Source organism: Phyllostomus discolor, chromosome 3 (genome assembly GCF_004126475.2).
Source record: "Phyllostomus discolor isolate MPI-MPIP mPhyDis1 chromosome 3, mPhyDis1.pri.v3, whole genome shotgun sequence".
Classification (NCBI taxonomy): Eukaryota; Metazoa; Chordata; class Mammalia; order Chiroptera; family Phyllostomidae; genus Phyllostomus; species Phyllostomus discolor.
In genome coordinates, this window is record NC_040905.2 from 199911204 (window position 1) to 199937152 (window position 25949).

At 46.1% G+C, this 25949-nt stretch overlaps 1 protein-coding gene across 1 annotated transcript in view; it reads left to right on the forward strand.

The window, feature by feature from the left end:
• PAPPA (pappalysin 1) overlaps positions 1-25949 on the forward strand; it is a 224107-nt gene that overhangs the window by 116845 nt on the left and 81313 nt on the right. Inside the window, exon 10 of the mRNA XM_028529324.2 lies at positions 12062-12255. Within this exon, the coding sequence (XP_028385125.1) occupies positions 12062-12255 (194 nt within the window). The remainder of the gene's footprint in view (positions 1-12061; positions 12256-25949) is intronic.

Genomic DNA, 25949 nt, shown 5'->3' on the forward strand with positions numbered 1-25949 from the left:
TGTGCTACCTCTTGATCATTAAGGCTATCTAAATTTTTTTAAAAGTGTACTCTCCAGAGCTGAATAGCCTACCAGCAAACAGAGAACGGGAAGGGGAGACAATAGGCTGCGCAAAAAAAAACTTCCACGTAACAAAAAGGTCCCAGGGTCTCTTTAAGAAACACTGTCTGAAGTGTTTGTTTACAGATCATTAACTACTTAACAGAGGAAGAAACTAAACGCGACTTTTTCTTGGCTGCTACTGATTAAATACCAAGGAGAAATCAAGATAAAGCGAATCTCAAATTACAATAACTTTTAAGGTTTTTCCATTTTAATTTGCCGGACTGAGACGTAAAAGAGGCCACGCCCAGCATCTGCGGCCTCGCTCCCAAGCTCCGGCGTTGCCTCCTCTGTCCTTGGACGGCAGCGATGGGGTCTTGCAGAGCTGGCTGAGGCCGGTCTCACACTAGGCGTCTGTACAAGCACCTGCTGCGCACAGAGCTCCATGCTAGGCAGGGTGCAGATGGGGGAGATGCGCAGGAGCAGAAGCCTTTCATTGGAGGACTTCAGAAGACAGTGGTCACTGAGGATATGCAGGGATTGGTGTGAGGGGACAAAGGGAGGAGTGGGAATGCCCCCGAGGGGTGGAGGGTGGGGGAGCCTGTGCCAGCTTCCTAGACAGCTGGGTTCAGTAGGACCAAGTGCCGTGCTCCGCTGCTATCAAGGTCCAGGATGGCACGCATGCTAGGAGCAGTGTTTTAAGGTCCATTCCCCGCCGCCCCAAGTGGGTGCTATTCAATGGCGCGCAAAGTGCTCTTGGCACACCCACCTGAAGAGAAATCAGTGTGATTTTGGCTTTCAACACCAGTCAGAAACCTGGTCCACATTATCCATAAGATTTAACTCAACTTTTCAACTGCCATTGGCAAGACTGTAAAAGGTCCTGGCTAGAGCTGGTCTCTCAGTTCAGGAGTCCAAAATCGTGTGTATAACTCAAGGTCAGCCTCATTCCCAATGAGAAGGCTGAATGGGAGTTTGGAAGCCCTTGACTTTCCCATTTGTCTTCATGCATTTTGCCAAGAGAACTCCTACATGGAGAGAGTGAGAGAAGCTTATGAACCTGACCCAGAAGCACGGGGGTCAGGCTTGGCCGTCCGAACACCTTTTTCCATCTGAGAAATGCGAGCGATGTTCTCTACTCCATAGGATAGCCACGACACATTCTTTCATTCATTCATGAGAACTTACCACATATTTACGGAGTGCCTTTTACATATCGGTCCACGTCAGGCACTGAGGATGGCAGATCTGTGGTACTTGGGACAATTCCTGTCCTCTGGAAAGTGACCAAGAAATATTGACTTTGTAGCTATGAAAAATAATCATGTAGTTCTTCTTCACAAGCAGACAACTCCCTGTTCCAGAAAGAGAACGAGCAGAAAGTTGAGACACATTGAGGCAGCAGCCATAAAAGGCATTCTATTAAATAGCATGATTCAATACATGTATTTTAATATTTTTCTCCCTCAACTTACCTGGCTCTTTCTTGAACTTCTGAACTCTTGGGACCTCTGAAGTCTTGTCTTCTTCCAGTTTTTCTTACCCTTCCTGGCTGGCCACCTCTACATGGACCTTTCTCTTCCCATCCTTTCAGTATGAACACTTTCTAAATTCCACGATGGGCCCTTTCCAGCCCACGCTCTCTCCCTGAGCCCATCATTTAAAACCCAAGGCTCCCAAGTCCCTGTCCGCAGTCCAGGGCTGTTCTCATGCCCTGTGGACCTGTTTCTGTAGTTAGTCTACGGGATGCCCACAGGTACGCAGAGCAGCAGGTCTGACACGAGGCTTACCGTTCTCTCCCCACATGGCTGTACCTCCTGTTTTTCTCAGCCTCGACTGGTGGTGCCACTGGCTAACCAGACACTTACAGGAGAAGCTTGGGAAACATCCTGAACTCTTCCATCTCTGTCAGTCCCCACTTCACTTGGAAAACGTTTCCCTCCCCAATCAGTCTCTCCTCTCTCTCCCTAGCTTTACTTCTCTGAGCTCGCTTCCCCATTTCAGCTCCTGCCTGGACTATGGCAGGAGAATGTGAACAAGTTATGGTTCCCCATCTTTGCTTGCCCCTGCTGTCCTCCAGTAGAGTCACAGGAAGCTTCATAAAATGCAGTGTCACTTGGCCTCTCTCCCTTGGAAAGTGTAAGGCGGCTCCACATTGCCCTGGAGATAAATCTAAAGTCCTTACTATGGCATTGAGGCTGGCGTAGTCCGATCATGGCAGGGGCACCTTACACTTCAGAATCTTCTGGGCTTTACACCTTCTACCCTGCTTGGAGCTTCCTGTCACTTGCTGTCTGAGTTCCCCTTCCTGGCATGTATCCCCAGCAGTTCCTCCTCCGCAGAGATTCAGCCCAGTTACCTCCTCAAGGAAGCCTTCCAGTTCTGAGTAAGATAGAGCTGGGGGTGGGGTGGGTCCCTCCTCTGTGTTCCCGCAGCATGTTGTGCCTCAGAGCCAGCAATTTTCTCACTTGCCCTTCTCACTAGACTCTGAGCTCCTGGCGTGCTGAGACCCAGTTTAAGCCATCTGATTCCCAGGGTTTAGTCCAGGACCTGGTAAATAATTTGTGGCTCAATAAATACAGACTATGAGTGAAGGAAGGATATATTTCTAAAGGGGTGTTTCTTAAGGATAATTTCCTTAAGTTTTACTTTTCAGGCAACACAGTGAAGTCGAGCTTTGTTGGTCTTAAGAGTCGGAGGAGCCTCGGTTTGAATCACATACTTTCCACCTCTCAGCTGTCATCTCAGACCAGGGTCCCAGTGCCAGTGGCGACAGCTGTGAGTGCTGGTTTCATGCGCAGGTTTCTGAGCTGGGCTGCTTGTGTTCAAACCCCCATTCTGCCACAAAGTAGGGTGGGGCTACTCCAGTCTGATTGTACCTTCCTGTTAAGGGGAAATTGAATGGTAACTGTTCCTCGCCTCTCTCTCTCTCTCTCTCTCTCTGTCTGTCTCTCTGTCTCATTCAATGCTGACCGTGGTCACAACTCTTTGACATGGTCCAAAAGTTTTACAACATTAGAAGAAGAGGTGGGTAGAACCAGTGATGCTGGTGGTTACTTAAATCACCCCACAGGACTCTCTGATAACCCCAAATTCAGCTGCTTTCAACATGAACTCCTGGTCCCCCAGCCAGCTTCCTCTTGGGAACAGAGCCTAATTAACTACTAGCTGGAAAGGAAGGCAGGTAGGCCACCCCCCAGGCAGAGAATTCAAAAGGAAGTGGATAGCTGTGTAAATAACACTGCTTTAAGGGGCATTTAAGCCACTGCTCTTTGTTAAGGAAATTGATGGTTTTGTAAGTACTGCCTCTGAAGGGAGTGCTTGAGCTGAAGGTTCCCCAGCTCCCCTAGTAGATCCCCTAATGGACTGTGGGCCTGGAGGCTGGGCCCCTGCCTATTCAATCACTTGCCAACAAAAACTCGGATTCCACTTTAACAAAATGAAAAGCGTTTCACGGCAACATAAGTTACTGAGCCTGTACAGTTTAACTGGCACAAGGTAGCTGAGACAGATGGCTTCCTTCAGGGAAAGGGAGACTCCTGATCTTTTACAGAACCTTTGTTCACACTAGGCACGGAGCTAGGCCTTTTCTACACGGCTTCTCATTTCATCCCCCGAACATCTGGGAAGACTGTCATTTCTTCCCCAGCTTGCTGAAGAGCCAACTGGGACCTGGAGATGAAGGGAGTTGCTCACTGACATCCAGCTAATTTGTGGAGAGCAGGGATGTGACCACAGCTCCGTCAGACCCCTGAACCCCCAAGTACCACAGAACTGCAGGACATCTCAGAGAGGACCAGATCAGCTGTTTCGTTAGATTCGCCACCCGCCCTCAGTATCCACATCTGCAAACAAAAGATAGGAATGGGCAGCCTGGGTCGATGGAAGAGAGTGGATTTTGGAATCAAACTGATCAGGATTTTATTTTCGCTTTATTAACCTCTTTAAATACCACTTTCTGTATCAGTTAAATGGGGATAATAACACCAACCACGTAGAGTTCTTGCAGGATGAAATGACATGACATCTTTGAAAGCATTTCACATGGTGCCTAGCATGGACCACATCATCCAGTTGTTCATTTAGAAACTGTACTTATTACAAGGGAGCCATAATTGTAATTGGGGAATTAGATGATGCTTCGGAAAAACACAGAAAGGTTCAACCAGCCCTTTTGGGGTAGATTGCTAGAGAGATTTTCCGGAAGCGTGCTTGTTTAAAACTATGGATACAAGATGAACAGAGACTCATCTCAAGAAAAGCTGGGCTGGGAATTCAGGGGAAGCATCTGCAGAGATGGGGAGGTGAGAGGGGATATGGTGGCACATGCAGGAGGTGGACACAGTTCCAGCCTGTCGGAGCTGAGACTGAACTGCATTAGCGAAAGCAAGAGCAGGCTGCAGCAGTAGGCAGGGACCCACCATCATCAAGCCTCTGGCGACAAATGCTGAATGAAGAACTCTTCTCTTCTGAGTTATTCAGACCAATTCCATTTTCAGAGCAACTGTAGTTTGTTAGAAGAGTTTTGTACCATGTCCCCTCTGAGCCTCCTCTTCTTTAGGCTAAACCTTCGCATACCCCTGTGAACATTGCATTGTGATGGTGCCTGTTGGGGCCCCAAAGGTCATCAGCACCTTAGAATTGGTCTTCCCAGCCATCTCCAGGACCAGGGGACACGCCAAGATACCCACTGTTCCAAGTTACCCTGTAAGATTTAGGACCAGTTTTTCCCTCCTTTCCTGTCTCCTTTTTTTCCTTCCTTTCTGTTTTTCTTCCCCCTTTCCTTTCTTCCCCTTCTTCCTTCTTTATTGAAAGAGAGAGACATAGGCTCACATTTCTGTAAGAACAAAATACAGTTTAACAGCACACATCAAAGATTCAAATGAATCTTTGCACATAGATTCAAATGAATATAAAATCCTCTCCCGGGGACAGAATAGCAGCCCATTCATTGTGTGAGACAAAGAAGACTCGCCCGAGTGCTGTGCAGTCCTGTCTGGGGACTCGACTCCTGCTCTCAGAGCACTACAGCGTGTGCCACCGACGTGGAGATGGAGGGAGGACACTGTGGCTTGAATGCCTCATCCTTTGGACTTACCTGAACCATATGCCAGGAGGACAGTCTTCCTGAAGGGCCATGTTAATCAGAGCTCAGGGCTGGGAAGGATCCATTTTGACACTAGTTTCTTGCATAGGAACCCTTCCGAGAACCCACCACACTGTCGTCACCTTAGTCACAAGCAGCTGTGCCACATGGGTAACTGGCTTGGTTTTCACATGGTACCCTGATTCATCCTGGATTCCTTGGCTACTCTTAATGTAGCACCCATTTGTCCAAAAGTCTCTCTTCTCTAGAAACTTAAGGATGGCTAAGCAGACGGGTGGGCAGCTTGTTTTTACTGAACTGAAGAATAGATATGCACATGCTTATACACTGACTTACTTGAAGGCACTGTTTTTCTTTATGCTCACATGCATGTATTTTACACGGAACAATTCCTATTTGAGATTGCACATTTCCAATATTTATAAAATGAGCCTTATTTAATCAGCCAAAACCCTTGCCCTATAATCTTTAACTGTGTAGTATTCAACGAGTGACTTAAACTTTCTGAATCTCAGTTGTGATATTTGCAAAATAAAGTATGAAGACTAGATAATTTCTAAAACCCTTGCAGCGCTAAACCTTCATTTATTCATTCACTCAACAAATATTTTCTTTTTCTTTTTATTTACTTTTTTAATTGTTGTTGCAGTACAATTTTCTATCTTTTCTTCCCATTCCAACCCACCCACCCAGCCCTCCCCTCCTCCCTCCCATTTCCATCCGCCCCTAGTTTTTATCCATGTGTCCTTTATACAACAAATATTTTCTGATCGTCTTCTATGTCCTGGAATCGAAATGTAATAGTGAGCAAAGCAGCCTAAGCATTTGCTCTCATGGAGCTGTTATTTTGCTTTAGAATGCACTGCTCAAACAAACTTTTGAAGAAGCAATATAATGCTATGCAAAAGATGAAATAGACCAGTGAGGGAGAGCGGGAGACAACAGTGAAAATAATGTGGTTAGAAAAGGTCTCACCAGGCAGGTGATGGTTGAGCTGAGACTTAACAGTGAGTTGAAACAGCTATTTCATGATTTGGGAAATGTATTCTTCTAGATTGTAGCTGTGATAAAAAATATGTGAAAAACAACAACGTGTTTGAGTATGTTCCATAACATTATTTCACTTGATTCTTATAGCCACTTTCTAGAATGGGTAGGAAAAGTAATTTTGTCATATTTTTTAATAGACAAAGCAATTGGAACCCAGAGTGGTGATGATGTGTGTTGTGCAGTAACAAAGAGTAAGTCAGTGACAGGGCCGAGCTTCAGATTTTGATTCCCTGCCCCTTATTCTGTTTGCTTTTCTTTATAGTTCTGTGTTCTTCAGAATGGTTTCATCTGCACCCTTCCCTGTCTTCATTGTGCTGATCATGTTTTCACATCTCTAGACTGGGGAAAAAAAACTAGTTGAATGATTAAAGGAAACAATATATCAAGAATCAAATATGGTTTAGAGTGAATTCATTGAAGGAGATCATAAAGCTACCAGATTTAACTGCTAGTCTACAGAAGGGGAAATTGCAGCACAGAGAAGGAAATGATTTGTCCAAAGCCATGGATGGATTAGGGGGCTTCTCCTCTAGACTCCAGTGCTCTTGAGCAAGCTGCTGATTTTGAGACAGGGATCTTCCCCTCCCCTCCCCTCCCCTTCTCTCCCCTCCCCTCTCTCTCTCTCTCTCTCTCTCTCTCTCTCTCTCTCTCTCTCTATTTATATATTGGTTTTTTGGGGGGGTGAGATCACATTAAAACCACTGACTCTCTCTGTGGTTTGCTATCTTTTATCACTCTTTTTGTCACTTTTGCATGCTCTTCTGCATATGAATGATTCAGATTGTTTTTCTCTATTTATTATTAGCTTATATTACCCAAGACAAATCTCATTTTATTTCCTGCTCATACTTTTAAAGGCCTTCACATCCAAGGTATTACTCTCTCTCCTATCCATGCTCAGAACGCCTGTCTTATTTTGTGGCCACTATAGAATTCATTATGGTGCTGAATTTCATCCCCTCCCCGCTATCAGGAGATAGTACCTGAGCCCAGGAGAGACCCAGCTAAAAACCAATCAGGGCTTTGAACATTCTTTTCTATTGAATGTATTGTCATTTATTAGGATCACTATCTTTGCTTATAATCTTTCTAGGCCATTCAAATAATGGTACTAAATTCAAGGTGATGTAAATGTATTTTCAGGTTTCAATTCATAAGACCATCAAATCTCTTTATTAAATGTCAGTCTAGTATGCACATTTTTTACCCAGATATTTCATTTCTTTGCAAATTCAGTGAAGAGAAAAAAATAAAGCAATATTTAGGACAGATGGTGAGTCACAATGTCTCAGGAAAAAATATTATGGGGTAGTTTAGATAGAATTGGATTTTTCTCCACTAATATGTGCTTGAATTTGTAATGTGATCTCATTCTAATTAATATTTTCATTAAAAACACTTCTATAGTACAATCTGCTGAAACAGATTCAACTCAGGTTGAAGACATCTTCAATACAGTGAACAGCAGGTCCTGAAACTCCAAAAGAACTTTGTTAAGTTCTTCTTCACTGAGTGTGAGATTTACTGCTATGAGATTGACAGTGTCCTAAGCATTAGGGGTGTAATAGAGGCCAGCCCAGAAATAACTCACAATCCAAGAGCTATACATATTCATTCATTCATTCATTTATTCTTAAACATCAATCACAATATGGCAAGGCAATTTTCTTGATCCTAAGGAAGGAGGTACACTTTCAGACATGCTTCCATAAAACTTATGTCATATTGGGGGAGGAAACAATCATAAATAAAAATTTATTTGTAGACTGTGCATAATACTGCGAAGGAAATAAAATATGAGGGTACGCCGCTTTCTAATGGGGGCAGGGATGTGTGCTCACTGGGTAGGTAGACAGGGTTCTTCTTTGAGGAAGTCATGTTTGAACTGAGCCATGGATGACGAAAAGGAAAAGCCTGTGAGAAAACCCAAGGAAAAAGTATTCCAGCTAAACAACATGTGCAAGTTCCTGAAGCAAGAACAAGTTTTGGCTTGTGGAATAAAATAAAATAAAGACTCCTGGCTGTGCAGAGCAGATTTCTAAAAGAGCATATTTCTCACGAAAGGGAAGGAAACTGAATTGAGTTCCCCCGTGTCAGGAGAGGGTGGGCGGAGATGGAGAAACCAGGTCGCGCAGTGCAATCCCACTGTACACCAGTCACCACTCGCGTCGCAACAACTTTCCCTTTGCTCTAACACCCAATGTAAAAAAAAAAAAAACAACTTTTCAAAGAGTGAAGTGTTTAAACTATGTGCATCAAGGGGCCAAATTTTAGTCATTCATTCATTCAGCTGATACTTATGGAGAGTCTGATCGGTTTTCACAATATCCCTCCCAATGAGATAGATGTATTACTATCCATGTCACCTAGCTACTACATGGAAGGCAGGTGGCAAGGTGATCCTTTGACCTCAGGTTCTTTTCAACACCACCCGCTTGGCTGCCGGCATAAAGTATTCAAGAAGCACCAAGTAAATGGACGTAATGAAAACAGGAAGGCCAGTTTTGTTACACCGTTTTGTTGTTGCTGTCTTTGTTTTTCCTGGCCACACATTTGTATTCCATTCCTCACCATGTTCCCTTCAGCGCGTGGGACATGACAGTGGAGAGGGACAGAGAAGTCCCCAGATAAAGACTGGCAGATGGAGCTGCAGGGCCCCTGGGATTCTACAAGAGAAACTGAATAGCAGAGTCGAAAGATGTTATTCAGAAAAAGGGACTCAGAATAACTTTGTCAGCAAAATCTTCAGGCAGAAACCAGGCACCCTCCCCCTCCTCTCTCTTTTTCTCCTTCTCTTTAGCTCTATCTCCTATTTCTCTTTTAACTCTGTCTCTACCAATCTATCTGCATATCAACTATCTATCTATTCTGGTACCTATTTACCTAACTAGATCTACCTCGCTCCTCCTTTCCCAGGTTTCGCTGATTCCAGGCAGACAGATACATTAAGGTCTTAATCGTAATCAGGGAAGAAATTAGCCTTCATGAGAACTCAACTCTAGCCCCAATTCCTGACACTCTGAGGTCCCTTTGATGAGGGTGTAAATTAAGTCATCTCAGAGAAGAGATCCTCTATGACCTTATAATCTTAGTCTACTTGTCTTCGTATTGGAAGAGGAGAAAGGTATTATTACCAAGGGTCTGGCAGTCCTGTAATCTTATCAGCACGAGGTAGTGCTTTCATTATTCTGTAGGTACAATATGTAGGGGGGTGGTCCATGGGGAACCTCTCTGCTAGGTGCAAAAGGCCAGGCTACTACTTCTAACTCTGACCTCCAGCGACTCTTAGTGTTCCATTAGATAAAATGCCGGGCGAGGGCCTGGCATTGTACACCCCATCACAGGAAATCACTGTAAAACACTGGGTAAATACTATTTTTATTTATTTCTTTTGAATGAGGGACATGAAGTTCAGAGGAGTTAGGTAATTTTACCTCAGCCCTGCACAGCTTATACATTACAGAGTTAGGATTTGAAACTGGTTTTGCCTAATGCCAAAACCTGTGCTCTTTGAAATTCCCTTTATTGGTTTCTAAAGAGTAAGGTCTGGGTGGATGGCCGGTCACTCTTGGATACGCGGCCTAGGTTTTATTACATGTCCGCTGGCCACTTCCACCAGGACACTGGAGCTCCTGGGAAGTGCTGAGCCTGTGTTCTTTCCTTGTTGAAATCCAGGCACGCTACTGGTCACTGGAGTCCTCAGCTGGCTCTGGCTCATCCTTCAATAATTGAATTATAATGAATTGATTTATTCTGGCTCTTTTGATAGTCTTTCACTATGTAAACTGTTTGCAGAAATAAACAAGGGATTTTGGAGCTTGGAAGGGGCTCAACCTTCTGCTGCCCCTGAATTCAGTGACGCCTTCTGCAAATAGTCAGCGTCCTAGAAATCCAAGCCTCACTTCCATTTGCCTGGGCTCTTTCTGTTGTGGGAAACGCTTCTTGAAAGTGTTTCAAGTGAGGACTGATTGCACAAGCTGATTCAATTCAGTCACTTAGAAATAAGTTCACCTCTTAGGAGATAAAGGTCCTTGTGTTAGAAAGTGCAAAGCTTGTGTATGTCCATTTTCTGTGAGAGCTCTGTGGCTGTCCCCAGGGGGTGTCCTAGCTGGGGCATTCATTTCTGTATTATGGATGGGGGGGGAGCAGAGGCCGCGTAGGGAAGATAACGGTGCAAAGTTAATCAACTGTCATGAGGGACAGAAGTTAAATCTTGGTTTGAAATGGGGTTCCACTCCCTAATTCTGGAATAAATATGGGAAGGATATCCTAAATCAGTCAAAGTCCTTAGGGTGACCGTATATTCTGATTTGCCTGGGAAATCCAGCTTTTCCCAAGGTGTGTGCTTATTGCCTGCAGTAGTTTTTATAGAATCCTTATTACTTGCAAATGCACTAGTGTAGATGGTCAATTGTCTAGGCACCTAAGACACCAGACAGGGATAGATTTCAAGGAGCTCACAGTCTTTTAAAGGAAGCACACCATGTAGTATGGATACCTGTTAAGGTGGGGATCTTTGTAAGACAGGGACCCACACAGGAAGGGCTATATAACTCTGCCTAGAAGAGTTGAGAAATGAGCACAGAATACCTGACATTCCAGTTATTAAAATATAGGCAGGGTGGTCTCTTCTGGATGGCTACATCTACATTGCTCCTTGTATTATTCTGTGTTGAATTTCTAGGAAACCTGCAAAGGTCCTATCTACTCAGAGGCATCTCTCTAGCTCTGTGCTCCCATGACGTTGGTTGTTGTAGTGAGTGAGAATCATTTCAGCCAGCTGCAGCTTTAAGTTGCCCCAGGAAGAAATTTTTGCTGTGATTCGAGTTACATGGGGGGTTGGTTGACCTTACCCGAAATGCCTAAAGTGCCTAACAAGCCCATAGAACCTGGAACATTAGGCAGGAAGGGCTGCTAATCGAACCCCCTTGTCTATAATAATGATAATTGAGCCCAGAGAGGAAAAAGTCTTGTCTAAAGTAGCAGAGCAGTTTAGTTACAGAGCTGGGACTGAAGCTACTGCCTCTCTTGTATATAAATTCACTCCTCGTGTGAAATCAAAATCCTCTTTGGAGTTAAATACACCTCAGTTTGCAACTATGGAATTCTATGGAGTCAGATAATGGACCCAGAACTTGGAAAGTAAAAGCCTGAGTTTGAAACCAGGACCCGGCATTAACACACTGTGTGACCTTGGGGAAATCACTAATGACAACGTGAGATCTTGTTTTCCTAATCTGAAAAACTAAAATTAAAATTAAAATAATAATACTTTCCTCGCCAGGTTGCTGTGGGCTCACTTGGGGTAATGAAGGGGAAAGTGTTTGTGATCTTTGTGTGTGTGTGTGTGTGTGTGTGTGTGTGTGTAGTAAAACACACGTGAGATCTACCCTCTTTAACAGAATGTTAGGCGTACAGTGCAGTATTATTAATTATATAAACACAATGTTGTTCAGCAGATCTCTAGAACTTAGTCATCTTGCATAACTGAGACTTTATACCCATTGAACAGTAATCCATTTCCCCTTCTACCCAGCCCCTGGCAAAAGACATTCTACTTGATCATTCTGCAAATGTGACCATTTTATACATGGCATATACGTGGAATCATAGAGTGTACATATGTCTTTTTGTGACTGGCTTATTTCACTCATTATAAAGTCCTCCATGTTCATTCGTATCGTCACATATGGCAGGATTTCTGTCTTTTTTAGAGGCTGAATAATAATGCATTGTGATGATCAAGGGAGGGCTTAACAGTACTGATGATTCTGCAGGTCCGATTCCACGGCTGCTGCTGATAGCTGAGACCAAAGGATAAATATCCGTCTGTTCTCTCCCTCCAATGTCTCTCTGCTGCAGATGAACCCAGCCGGTGCTATTTCCATGATGGTGATGGGGTATGTGAGGAGTTTGAACAAAAAACTAGCATCAAGGACTGTGGCGTCTACACGCCCCAGGGGTTCCTGGATCAATGGGCATCCAATGCTTCAGTTTCCCATCAGGACCAGCAGTGCCCAGGCTGGGTCATCATTGGCCAGCCAGCAGCATCCCAGGTAAGACCCCAGCCATGCGTGGCACTTCCTGCAGATATTCTGAACCTCTGCTCTGCCCCTCAGGGCTTCCCACCTCAAAGGCAGTGTCATTCGAAGTGGCCACTTGACCATATCTCTTGCCAAATGTAGAATTCCAGGGCCTCATGGGTACTACTTCTCAGAGATTAGACGTGTTCTTAGGGAACATCCATGTAGTAGGGGTATGACTGTCCTCCTATGTCCCTTCCTATTATACTTCGTATTTGGGGAAAGAATTCCATTTTGGACATACCACTGGAATTCAATGGGGCATGAACACATTCTTTGGGGAGAGCCCCACATTTTGTGTGGGGTCTCCAGTTGTGTGCTCCTCAAGCATCCTCTTCGAATTTGCTGTGTTGCCTTGGACCAGTCTCCCCACCTCTCTGGTCCCCATTTTTTCCCATCTTTAAACAAGAGAGTTGTTCAGCTTGATGATCTCCAAGGATCTTCCCAACTGTGTAAAGCTGTGACTCATTCCCCAGTCCCCAAATGCACTATTTACGTTCCAGGGTTCTTCCCCAAAGGACTTTCGGCTTAGTTGAGGGAGTAGAGTTTTGGGGCCACCAGAGCTTATGTGATTCTAGGGATGGCTGTGCTGTCCCCAGAGCCTCCTTTCCAATTATGCTGCCGAGCAAGCACCTGCCTTCTTCCGAGACTCCCATTGCCCAGAGACACAGCTCAGTGCTTCCACCGCCTGGCCCCGTGGCCATCTCTGAGGCCAGCCTGCCTCCCGGCCTTGTAGATGAGTATTATTCTCAGCCATTTCTCTCTAATGCTCTTTCCCTGACTCGGGGTCAGGGGGCATAGGCCTGGTTTCTAGATGAAAGAGAGATGTGACCTTCATCTGGGATCCAGTAAAAACTCATGGATGAGTTACAAGATGGGTACACTTCATTTATTATGTTTACTTGATAGTGTTTATCTGATCTTTTTCCATTTGTCCATTTGCTGATGTTTACATTCATTAGATTCTTTCCTCATTTGCATTTGTTTATGATTGTCTTGAGGAGAGTGAAAAAAATGGGGCAACAGTATTCCCTGATGCTTCTCATGTACAGTGCCAGCTGCTGCATGAGTGAATGAATGCATGCATGAATGAATGGATGTATGCATGAATGAATGAATGCTTAGGGTGCATCCTCCTGTGTGCCACCTCTGTACTTGATGAATTCATCTTTGGTCACTCCCGATTGCACCAACTCTAGTAGTGTATCTGACTCCCCTACTTAGGCTACTGGTTCTTTGATAACTGTTGTGAGTGTTATTCATTTCTGTCCCCTCACCTTGAAGCACAAGGTCTCAATAAGACTAGGTGCTCAGGAAATGTGTGTTTAACTGGCTTAGATTCACATGTGCACACACGAACACACATGCATACACAATACTACATACAAATGAACAACACTAAGCGAAAATGTTCAAGGATCACGTCCTCATGACAGAGAATGCCCTGCCCAGGAATGGCAGGGCTGGATGGCAGTAGGGCCAGGAACTCCAAATTCAACACTGGCATCCACTCCTAGAAATGTGTTAGAAGCATCATTCAATCAACAGAATTATCAACACACTCAGAATCTCACACGAGCAGGAAGTGAGGTAGCAGCTGTGCTTAAAGATCACCCAAAGGGTATTGCTGCTAATGTGAGAAAAGGAGAGAAAGACTTTTACAGTTTTAGCGTTTGAAAGAGACTTCATGGGGCAATTATTCCACTTGTGTAAGGAGAGGGGGCCACCAGGAGTTATGGGCGATTATCTCTTCCTAAACAAAAATCCAATTAAAAAAATCATTATAAATACTACAAAGAGGAGATGAGGAAACAAAATCATCCTATTGAATTATTCATTGCAACCAATTTTATTTTAATGAAATCGACTAGGTTCCATTACTCTGGGCTTGGACAGTCTCTTTGTTACAAGGAGACTTCAGCTGTAACTAAATTTGCCATAATGAGATCAACTCGCTGGAGTTGAATCTCCAGCGAGATAGAGAATAGAGAATACAGGGTCAGGGAGGGGATGTGTGTGCAGGCTGGGTGCAGGGCCAGGCAGGGCAGCCTGGAGGGCTGCTGAACAGTCTCCCAAAGTCCCCATCCGAAAAGAAATGCCACGAAAGCATTCACACTCTTCATCTCCACCATGCACACACACACACAGGTATACACCTGTACACACAGCCTGTGTAACTGTAAGTAAGGCTCTTCGTGGAGTGGAAACCAGCTCCCTTCTGACAACAGAGCCAAGGAGGACGAAGTACCACCATGGCCCTCATTGCTTTGGGCAATGATGAGAGGAGCCTGGGGGTTCATGTTCACCCTGTCACGGACCCCAGTGAAGAGGGTCTTGGCTTGAGAGAAGGAGTTGGGAGGTACTTAGATGCACCTTCCCCTGACACAATTAAACTCTACTCCTTCTCCTCCTTTCTCTCTCTTTCTCTCTGCCTCTGTCTGTTTTATACACACACACATGTGCACATACACATATACATTCCTATAGGAATAGGCCCTGTAGGAGCACAGTTCCAGAGAGGGAGAACCAAAGCAGAGACAAAAAAGTGGGGGTGGGGACCAGTGGTTACCCAGATCCACCATCCCCCCGTAGTGGACAGTCCAATACATCTCATAGCCAATCCCCTGGTCATTCCTCAAGCTAAGAATGATGACCTGCTTTAAAGAAACTGAAAGGCAGAGCAGCTTCCTCAAGGTCACACAGCCCATAAGTGGAGAATCTAGGACTAGAAGTATCTCGTGGACGATGACAGTGGAAGCTCAGGAATATGTGGGCCTGTTCAAAAGTTGGAAGTAATTGGATTCCTGGAAAATATCACTGGGAAAAAATATCACTGGTAAATGGACAGATCATAGTGCTGGTGTCCCTGCGCAGACCCCATGCTGGACCTGAATCCTCCTCTACCAGACTCGTGGTCACTGCCCAGGTCTTTGCATTCAGGCTGCTTCCGTCCCCTGTCTAGGTGGTCCTGTTGCCTGGGCCCCTGGTGCTTACTAGGACTTCCATGAACTTGGGCAGTGACAAAAGGACAACAATCGCCACTTTCTCTTTACAAACCAGTTTTGTCCCATGCTGTCTTTCCCTGATACGTAGAAATGATAAATGCAAGTGTCTGTTGGAGTTGTATGCCTAGTTCTGTGCCGGAGTTGATGGAAGAAACCAAAAAAGTGAAAGACCCAACCTCTGACCTTGTTGGTGCACAAGACTTCAGCATGAGAAGTCTGTGAAGAGGAGAGCCCTGTTGGAGTAAGTTGGCAGGCTCTCACGTGGCAACTGCAGAGCAGAGGCACTCATTGTGCTGTAGAAGTCTAGAAAACCGATTCAGACTTCAGTTTTGATTTTGTAAAAGCCCTCTACTTCTTACAGTTTCCATGGTTTCTCGTCCACTCTCCTCTAGCGAGTCCTCCAGATTTGGTTAGGGCTAAGTTACTCTGCCCTGAACAGTTAGTCATATACCCAAATGTCACACAATTGGGTATATGACTTGTGTACCATTTGGGTATATGACTAAATGTTAGCAGAAGTGTCCAAACTTCCCGGTTGTGCAAATTGGGCCAAACACCCTATAATAAGAGACATTCTATGGATATTTTGGCCATGCACCTTCCTGGCCTAGAGGAATTCAAGAATTCCCTGAGACAGAACAAACATGGAAATGAACTCAAAGAATCTCACTCTCTCTCTTCTGGGATGCCCAGAAATGGACTGGTTTCAACATGGTTTTACAAAGATCTCATCTTGTTCTCTCGTCTCCACATTTCCTATTTCTCTGGCACTTGACACCAGGGGCTGCCAAACGAAATGCAGATACTCCCTCATCCTTCTGCCATACCCAGCACTCCCACCAAAGCCCGTTTCCTCTTCTCCAAGCAGTACCTCCCTCCTTCTGCACTGGCCCCAGGAAGTTACGGAACCACTAAGACTATGAGGAACGTGCAGTGTTCTCCCAAGATTTAGGTACCTTAGTCAACCGGCCGATTTATTTAGTTAATCCTTTAACAGTAAAACTTAGAGTAAGCATTTCCAGTCATTTCAGGACCAACGTAAAGAAAACCTTTCTGAGGATGAGAACTGTCCGCTGCAGGATGGAGGGCCTTGAGACAGAGAAAGCTCCCCCACGGGAGGTATTCAGCCGAGCTGGTGACTGCACAGGACATTCCTGCATTAGAAACCGAGGCATCTCTGCTCCCTTTGTAATCGATTCTCTGACCTGATGTTGCATCAGCCTGTTAGTGGGCTCATCCATCCTTTGACACTTCATTTCGAGTTGCTTTACCTGTTTCTTGGCATGTCTGTAATACATTGTGCCTTTAGTAGAATACAAATCATAACTTGTCTTGTGTCATAGCAGTTGTGCCTTAGTTTATTTATTCATCTGCTCAAACAGAAATGTATTTGAATGTTACACTGAGACATGTGAGGAGGCAGAGATCATGGGTGCTGATGGGTAAAGCCGTGTGGATGGGGCTCGGCCCTCCTAGCTCCTCTTATTACTTGGGCACCTTGAGCAAGTGACCACTCTGGGAAGCTCAGTGTCCTCCTCTGGAAAGAGGGAAGGACAGCACCTACCTGATGGAGATTAAGGAAGTAAATAAGAAAAAAAACACTTAGCATTAGGTGTTTCTTTTCCCACTTATTGGGCAATGCCAAGATTAATTCCTTCTGTCGTTCATGGTAGGCTCCCCTCCACCCCCTTACCCCAGAGCTGGCCGCAGGGACCCCCACAGTACAGAAACTCGGTCAACATTTGGTTGAGTTAAACACAGTTGTGTTAGCAAATGTTTCCTGCAAACTCAGGACTGTGCCAGGCATTCTGAGAAACTACAGAGACGTCCTGGCCTTTTTGCTGCTCTCATAGAGCTTACCGTTTCACGGAGGGGTGTGTCCATCCAGAAGTCCCAGCCAAGACCCAAGAGCGTGTGAGGTTCAGAGGGAGTTACCCCAAGGAAGAAGCCACACTGCCATCAGCCTACTTGGCCAGCCGGGGTGAAGGCCAGCGTGCAGGGATGGAAAAGTCCTTTGCCCACTTTCAGAAGGTCCTGGACAAATGATAAAAATAGTATTTACCAAGTTCCTCCAGGCTCTGCATCAATTTATTTTTTGAATCCTCTGAAAACGGCTGCAAAAATAGGAGTCGCTGTTCTCACTTGATAGATGAGGGCAGTAAGGCTCTGAGCTGAACAACTAGCTGTGGGGCTTACCCTCCCAGGGGCAGAGGCGGGATGCAGGCTGCTGTGCTCACACAGGGCTGATGGGCTGGACACGGCAGCTCCGCCCACTTCAGTGACTGACATGGGTGGGGGGGGAACGGGCTGGGACCGCTGCCGTCCTTTGCTGCTTTTTGTATGGAGTGTGCATCCAGGGAATACCAGGAAAGCGGGACATCCCCCCACCACTTCTCAAATCTCTCCCAAATCTCCCCACTCATGCTGTCTAGGTCTCCACCTGTAAGCCCTCATTCTTTCAGGGTAAGTGTTGGCCTCTTCAGAAAGGCACTTAAAACATGAGTGTGAAAATATGGGAGAAACATAGGAAATGTTTCAAGTTGTCAACCCTGAGTGTAAAAAAGGGTCCTTAGATTTTGTATGCATGCCTGATTATGTCTGGGTTATGGAAGGAAAAGGAAGAAAAGTACACAGAAGACAACTGTAGAGGGAAGAGGAAATTCTGTTCAGTTTACAGGTTTGTCACAAGCCATGTGCTATGCCCAGGGAACCTGAGAATGTCAGCAAGGAAATGGCGATGTGTGTGTCCTCCTTGATGGCCACCAAGTCTGAGCCAGAAGAGCAGGATCGTTTATCTATCATCATCCTTGTGTCCAGAGGAAGGGAGCAGTTACCCACTGGGTTCTCTGGACACAAGGGTAAGAAATCCTTCCAGAGTCACTTACAATGCACTCAGTGAGGGTACGGGGGAGCCTAGAGGAGTATGGGGAGCTGTCTCCCGTGGGAGTGGTTGCCAGGATGAATTAGGGGACAGGAGAGGAGTGTGGATGGAAGAGCAAAGTCAAGGGGAGAGACAGACAGACAGACAAAGAAACAGAGAAAAACACAAGAGACAGTGAAAGAAAGAGAGATGGGGGGCAGAGAGAAACAGAGTGAGAAAGAAGTGGGCAGAGAGGGGAGAGGCAGAAGGAGAGAGACACAGAGAAAAAGAAACACAAGAGATATAGAGACAGAGAAGAAAAGAGAAATGGGGGGCAGAAATTGAGAGACAGACAGACAGACATTAAAAAAAGAATGGCCGGTACAAAATAGAGAAAAAGTCAAGAGCCAGGAGCTAGAAAGGTAAATGGAGACATCCCTCAGATGCTTGAAATTTAGACCGTCTCCTGCATGTGATGGGGAGGTTTCGGAGCGTTTAAGCCGAGGGCTCAGAGGATCTGGTATTCATTTGAAGAGCAGGAGTGGCATCTATGGAACACCCCTGTCTGCCAGCCCATCCAGGCGGTTGGAGGCACCTTAGAGAACTGAGAAGTTTCACTTCCCCTGTCTCCTAATGAAGAAGCGGAGTCTCAAGGAGAGGACTCATCTCACCTGTGAAGCTTGGTCGTCTCCTTACTTTCCTTTTACCACGCCACTGGTATTGCATTGAAAAAGCCTCACTCAGAAATGTTGCATGGATAAGCAATTCTCCAGTGCACTTTAGATGATATTATTTGCACCGGGCAGAGAGAAATCTTGGACTCGACAGCCAGTGCTGAGGTTACTTCCAAGGGTTGTCCCTTCCCCACAAATATCTTCCGCAAAGCACGCAGCTCTTCTCGCTGGCGGAATGGGACGGCATCTGCCCTCGGTGCAGAAAGGAGAGGCGAAGGGAACACGCTGAAATGCCAGAGAAGATTCCAAGCAGTTTTCTCAAATACCCAAGGGATCTGCTTTCTCCTGGTGGTTTCTGAAATTTTTTTCAAGAGCACATGTGCAAGTCATCTAAGGAGAGACAGAACAGAAAGTCCCACAGCCTATTGCAGCCTGTCTTACTGGTGTGGAGCACCCCAAAATCCCTCCCGGACAGGGAAAAACAATAGTGCCTATATGAGAAAGGAGCCCCAGGTCACTCTAACTGCCTTCAAGTTGTCAGGGAGCCTGGGTTGGGAGAGGGATTTTTCAACCAATCACATTTTTCAGAATCCCAGCCTAAGACTCTCCTCCTGGCCCTCTCACATTCCCTCTCTCCCTCATTCATTCACTGACCTTAAAAACTTTGAGTGACGAAACTTTCAAAGAAAAAATAAGATTTTGGATCAGATCAGCCTGGTTCTCAGTTCTAGGGCCCACGACTTCCTAGCTGTTTACTTTGGGCAAGCCAGTTGTCTTGGTCCCTACCCGATCCCTTGTCTGTAAAATCGGAGTAGTAACACATCCACCGCAGGTGCTCATCAGGGCTGGGACAGCTGAGCCAGAAATGTCATTTTTGTCCTGGTAGCAAATGAGAAGTTTTTTAAAGGAATGCTTCTTTCTGCCTAGGATGTTTTAGCAACTGAGTGATCCAATTAGCAATGATTAAGTTAGTTTGTTATTATTATTATTTGATATTAAAAGTCGAGCTTTTTTTAAGATTGTATTTATTTTAGAGATAGGAGATGGGAAGGAGGAAGAGAGGGAGAGAACCATCAATGTGTGGTTGTTTCTCAGGTGCCCCCCACTAGGGAGCTGGCCTGCAACCCAGGCATGTGCCCTAGACTGGGAATCGAACCAGTGACCCTCTGATTTGTTGGCCCATGCTCAATTCACTGAGCTATGCCAGCCAGGGCTGTATTATATTTTTTTTAAGGAACACTCCTTGGTCACAGAAATCTAAGCAGTGAGAGACTTTGAGGGTCACTTGGTCTTACTTCACTTAATTAAGATTCGACTTTGATTAAACAACTTCCCCAAACCTCTTCCTCTCCTGTCGATTATGAAATAGTTGTTGGTGTTTGGATTCAAAATCAATATATCCAAAGCATTGCTTTCAGCAGTGGGTTGAGGTTGAGATGAATAATTCAACCACTGCCCTCCAGCCGTCTGTCCTGTGCGTGGAGGAAAGGGGACACTGACATAGGTCCTCTAATAAGAAAAGACAGATGTCGGCCACCTGCTGTCCTACATGGACAAATGGAGTTAACCTTAGAGGGGTGTCTACCGAGGGGGAGGGAGAGCCTGAATAAAAGGCGGGGCCTAGCATTCCTCATCATGCAGCAAAAATGCATTGCTGGAGTGGGCGAGGGGCCACGTGGAGCGCGGAAGGCCTCCACCTCTCTCTCGCCCCCGGACTCCTGTCGTGCTGCCCGAGAACGAGCCAGGCTTTGCGGTTTGGGGCTGCTTCCCTGTCCCCCACAGGGAGCAGCTCCAGCCCTTGCGGCCCACTCCGGGCCCCTCTGGGAAGATTCCTTGGCCTGTGTCTTCCCTCTTCCGCATGCCTGACCTACTGCCATTGCACTGTCTTGGTTCTCCACGTCTCCTTCCCCTCCTCTCAGAGGTTCGGGACCAGACCCCCATCCTCTCGTCCTGCCAGTCCCTCAGGCTCCCTTAAGACCCTTTTTCATTCTTTCCTTTGCTTCCCTTTTCTTTTTTAAATTATTGTTGTTTTAAGTGGCGGCACTGGTATTTAGCCAGCATGGCCTTTGCTGTATAATTTAGTTTCATGTTCTGTACCCAAGAAACATGTAAAAAATGTAAACAGCGTTCACTCGCCGAGGCTGGGAGGCACTTAGGAAGCGGGAGCCAGTCAGGCCTGCGGAGCCGGCTGCTGTGCGGTGCTGAGTTCTGTCCCCAGAACCACATGCTCATTTCTCTAAGTCTGCAAGTAAACTTTCTCAAGCCAGGCCCAAAGGATGGGGTTCTGAGGAGAGTTGGGGTTTGGCTGTGCGTACGATTGTGTGTGTGTGTGTGTGTGTGTGTGTGTGTGTTTCAAGCCCTCTATATGCACTCTCTACCCATCCCCTCTTTTAAATTAGCCCGGTTGTGTTTGCTATGCTATAGCACCAGGCCAGAAAGGGCCTTCTGCCCTCTCTGCTACCCCAGCTATGGGTTTCTTCCAACTCTCCTAATTTTTTAGTCAGATCCAAGTGCCAGGAGGCCCTTAGGTATATTCGTGTATGTTCCTTTTGCAGAGAAATGGGACCCGACAGGCACGGGAGAGGTGTCTTTGCCCAGAGGCATGCTTCTGTGCCAGGCGGTCCAACAAAGTCTTCCCAGGGGCTCCTGCCCACTCTGGGACCCCTTCCTGAACTGGACCCATTGGTGCAGATGGTGGAAGGGGACTCTTGGCGGGTGTCTGCATTTCCCCTACCCTGGGACACAGGCATAGGTTTAAATGGGAGAGACCTGGTTTGCTGGCCAGAGGCAGCCTGCAGGAGTAAGGATGAGACCTGAGTAATGCCCAGGTCAGCAATGCAGCTAGCTGCCTGGGCAAGGGGTCCAGGGAGTGAGCGTCAGTGCAGCGCAACTCGAGGAAGGAGACGAACCGACATGCATTGAAGCACTGTGGGTGGGAGTTTAATGTTGCAGAGAAGGCAGAATTGTACCAATAAGAGCCCAGGCTCCATGCGTGCTGTCCAGCAGAACTTTTGGTGATGACAGCAGTGTCCTGTACCTGCACTGTCCTATAGAGTAGCCTCCAGCCACCTGTTGTGTTGGAACCATGAAATGTGGCTCGTGAAATGGAGGCACTAAACTTTCTAAAATTGACTTTAGAGAGAGAGAGGAAAGGAGAGAGAGAAAGAAACATTGATTTGTCATTCCACTTATTTATGGTTGATTTCCATATGTACCTTGACAAGGGATCAAATGTACAACCTGGGCATACTGGGATGATGTTCTGACCAACTGAGCTTTCCAGCCAGGGCTGAGGAACTGAACTTTTAATTCATTGAAATGTAAATAACCACATGGGTGGAGTGGGCTTCCTGTGGGACAGGAGGAGTATATCACATGCCAGTGCTGCCACTCTAGGGAGATCCCAGGAAAGTGACTGAGCCTCTCTGGGCCTCAGTTTCCTCACCTGTGAAGCAGGAAAATCAAGTGGGATTGTGGGGATTCTATAGAAAGCACTTGAAACACTGCTTGGTATACAGTACCCGGTATCTAAATTCATTCAGTCCTTATACCAAACCTATGCAGTAGGAATTGTGGTCCCATTTCACAGATGGAGAAGCCAAGGTGCATAAAGGGTCCGCTACTCCAAGAGGTGGAACAGGAGCAAATCCAGTTATTTTAGCCCTGTATCTCACACATTTTCTAGTACACCACACCAACTCTCTCAACATTTCTTAAAATAATATTTCTCTCTTTCCCAGGGTGAGATAGGACACATTAATCTTTTGGTGAGATGATGTCTTCAATCTTTTAAGTCTGCATATATGCTCAGTGGATGGTTTTTGCCTTTAGAGTACATTTTCTGAAATTCACAATAAATACTGGTCTCAGTGATCTCTCACCTGTGAAACTTTCTGTATTGTTTCTCACGGCCTATAAAGTTCAATAGCCTTTGCAGACAGGGCCTTGCATAATCTGTACCGGCTTTCATTTGCAGCCTGTGGCCTTATGGGTGCATTCCAGGCAGATGGGCCGACTTGCAGTCCTTGGACTTGCCTTCAGGTTTCTGTTTCTCCTGCCCGGAACATCCATCATTCACTTCTCCACCTCTTTTTTTCCTTTTCAATGGTTTTAAAATGTAACCGAGAGAGAGAGAGAGAGAGAGAGAGAGAGAGAGAGTCTTTTGCATTCAGTATTATTTTGTGTTAGTTTCAGGTGTACAGCATAGTGGTTAGACAATCATATACTTTACAAAGTGTTTCCGTGATACACCCCATGCCCACCTGACACCATACGTAGTTATGACAGCTTCTCTACCTCTTTTAACTGTCCTCAAGGCCCAGCTCAAATGGCACCTGTCCCCTGTGGTCTGCTCCCACCACCCCAGCCTGTGCGCCGCCCTCACTCTTTCGATAGCACGTCCCCCTTCTGGAGTCATCCAGTGGTCCAGAGCACAAACTGCCTTTGAGTTGGCATTTGCCTGCACCCATAGTTTTTCAGACCAAATGGCCTGTGACAGCTGAGGATCCAGGCTCCTTATTTGTTTAGGTATATTCAGTGCCTCGCACAGGGTTGGCTACCAGCAGAATACTCAGAGACTGTTCATGGGTCCTTCAGATGACGCTGTCAGAAACAGTATCTGCTGGTGATGTCTCCTTTATGATTGGCTTCAATATACAAATCAGTGTCTCTAAGTGGTTCCCTTATGTGCCAGCTACATTCCCTTGTTATTACAGTGAGTAGGACCTTCTTAAGTCCCCTGGTTTATCCCTGCATGATATCCCTACGTGATCCCTCATCTGTAAGATGAGGCACATGCCACCGTGTGAGTTCATGGGAGAGGGTGTCCTGCTACTGGGGCTTCCATGATCCCCCACCACTCCAGGATGTTAGTTGTCCTAAGACAGGGGTTTTGTTGTAGTTTTCCTGTGTTCACTGCCTTGTATCCCAGGATCAAGAACAGGGTCTGGCACATAGTAGGCCTGTGATAAATAGTTACGACAAGGCCTGCACTTTGCTCTGTTCACAGTATCACACAGAAAGAAGGAACCAGCTTCTGGAAGCTGGGCCCCAGGAGAAAGACTCTACCCCTTTGCCTCTCATTCTTTTGGGAAAGATTGGGGTCTCAGGGATGTCCATGTCTGCATTCCTACAGGGGTTGACAGACACCTGGCAGGCTGTCTTTCTAGCTTGAGAGTGTGGTTCACCCTCAGAGAGGTCTCCCAGTGGAAGACCCCCGCTCACAAGGAGGGTTTGAAAGCACAAAAGGAGAAAAGAAGGAATGATAAGAGGAGTAGAGAACTTTGAGAGAGAAAAAGGAATGACTGAACATAACCAATGACAGTAACAACAATAACATCATCGTAATAACAAGAGTTGATAATAACGGCAGGAGCAATGGGAATGGCCTGCTATCAGAGTAATGACTTTACAGCTCTACCCAGAGTTTCACACTGTTTTAGCACATTTACACCTGCTAGCTACTCTATGAGGCAGCAACTCACTTTCACTGGTTTACAGAGGAATAAATCGAGATTCACAAAGGGTGGATAACTTATCCAAGGTTCTGCAGCTGGCCCAGGATGGGGCAGGGATATCTAGAATTTGAACCCATGAGTGTCTTCCTCTAGAGCCAGGGAGAAAGAAGTAGGACAGGACGAAGGAGGGAAATGTTAATTGCGTGTGTCTAGTATGTGGGGTGGAGTCTGAGTCCCTGCATGTGCGAGGGCAGTTCTGAGCCTATGCTGCCCTCCAAAGTAACATTGTCATCTACCTCATTAGCAGTGGGAGAATTTAGGCTGCGTGAAGCGTTCGAGGTCATACCGACAGTAAATGGCAGAAGCTTAGATTCCAGCCCACATCCCTTAGACTATAAAATGTGTGTGGCTTCCGCCGCTCGAAGGAAGGTTCAGGAAAGTGGCAGGTGTAGGGATCGCTGAAGAGTTCACATTGTGGATCCCAGATCAGGCTACAATTGTTCCCAGGGACCTCATCTCACAACAGCTGCTTCAACACCCTGCTCTTGCGCAGATGTGGGCTGCCTGGGCCAAGGGCACCCCTGGGGAAAAGCATCACGCTGGAAAGTCTCTGTCCCTCACAGGAATCTGCTGATGAGGTGGTGAACACGTAAGTCAGCTGTGTCCATTGGCCATTTTGCGGGCAAAGCCCCGGTTTGCATACATGGTCACTACCCCTACTTGTGAGTTCTAGAGGGGCAGGCCAGAGAGAAAGGTCACTCTTGTCCTGAAGAATCAGAGTCCTTACTGGAGCTGGAAGGCCAGCAGGACACAGTTAAAAGCATCAGCAATTGCTGTCCTTTTGTTCCTTGCATGTGTCAGTGCTTTGCATCCTAGGAGGAGGAATGGAGCTGGAGGGAGCTCTGGCAAGGGTGCTGCCTGCTCTTCAAGAGCAACGAGGAGAGAGCTGATCACTCGGTGGCTTGTCAGCGTTTGTTCCCTAAAGTTATAAGTGTGGGTCAGAGACCCTGAGACCTACAGTGAGGACCCGGGGACAGTGCATGCTGTGTGGCCACCCTGGCATTGAGTGGGACTCCCTGCAGGTAAAGTGACTCCTACTTAAGTGTCTTGGACAAACTCAGAACACAGAGATCTTAATTATGAAAGCTGGACAAAAGGAGGAAGGGGGGAAAGGGAGGAAAAATAAAACAAACCAAAATAAAACAAAACAAAAAACCCCCTAGTTTTATGAACTTGAGAAAGCCTTGTTGTTTTAATACAAGATGTTTTTAAGTGAAAAATCACTCCTCTGACCTTTCTTCAATAAGCTAGTGTGGTCAAACTGCCATTAACTGCTGCTCAGCTATTTCTAACCAAGGGTTTCGGTGACCAGGCAGAAAGTTTGCACATGGTGACTGCCTTCTTGATTAACCCATGAACATCTCAGGGCTCCCAGAGAAAGGCCCAGAAGAAGTCTGGAGGCTAAGACATCCTGCTTTAATGTGAGTGTTTCTAAGCTGAGTGATTTCCAGGTTTCAGCGCTTCGCTCTACTTTGGGCTGTATGTCCCGGTTCTACTCCGGAGCCTGTAGAGAGGGCATTTATGGGTTTGAACTAACTGGACTTGTGGTCTTGGTCTTTGATGTCTATTCTCTACTCAGGCAGTTGCAGAGCACTGGATTTACAGCAGATAA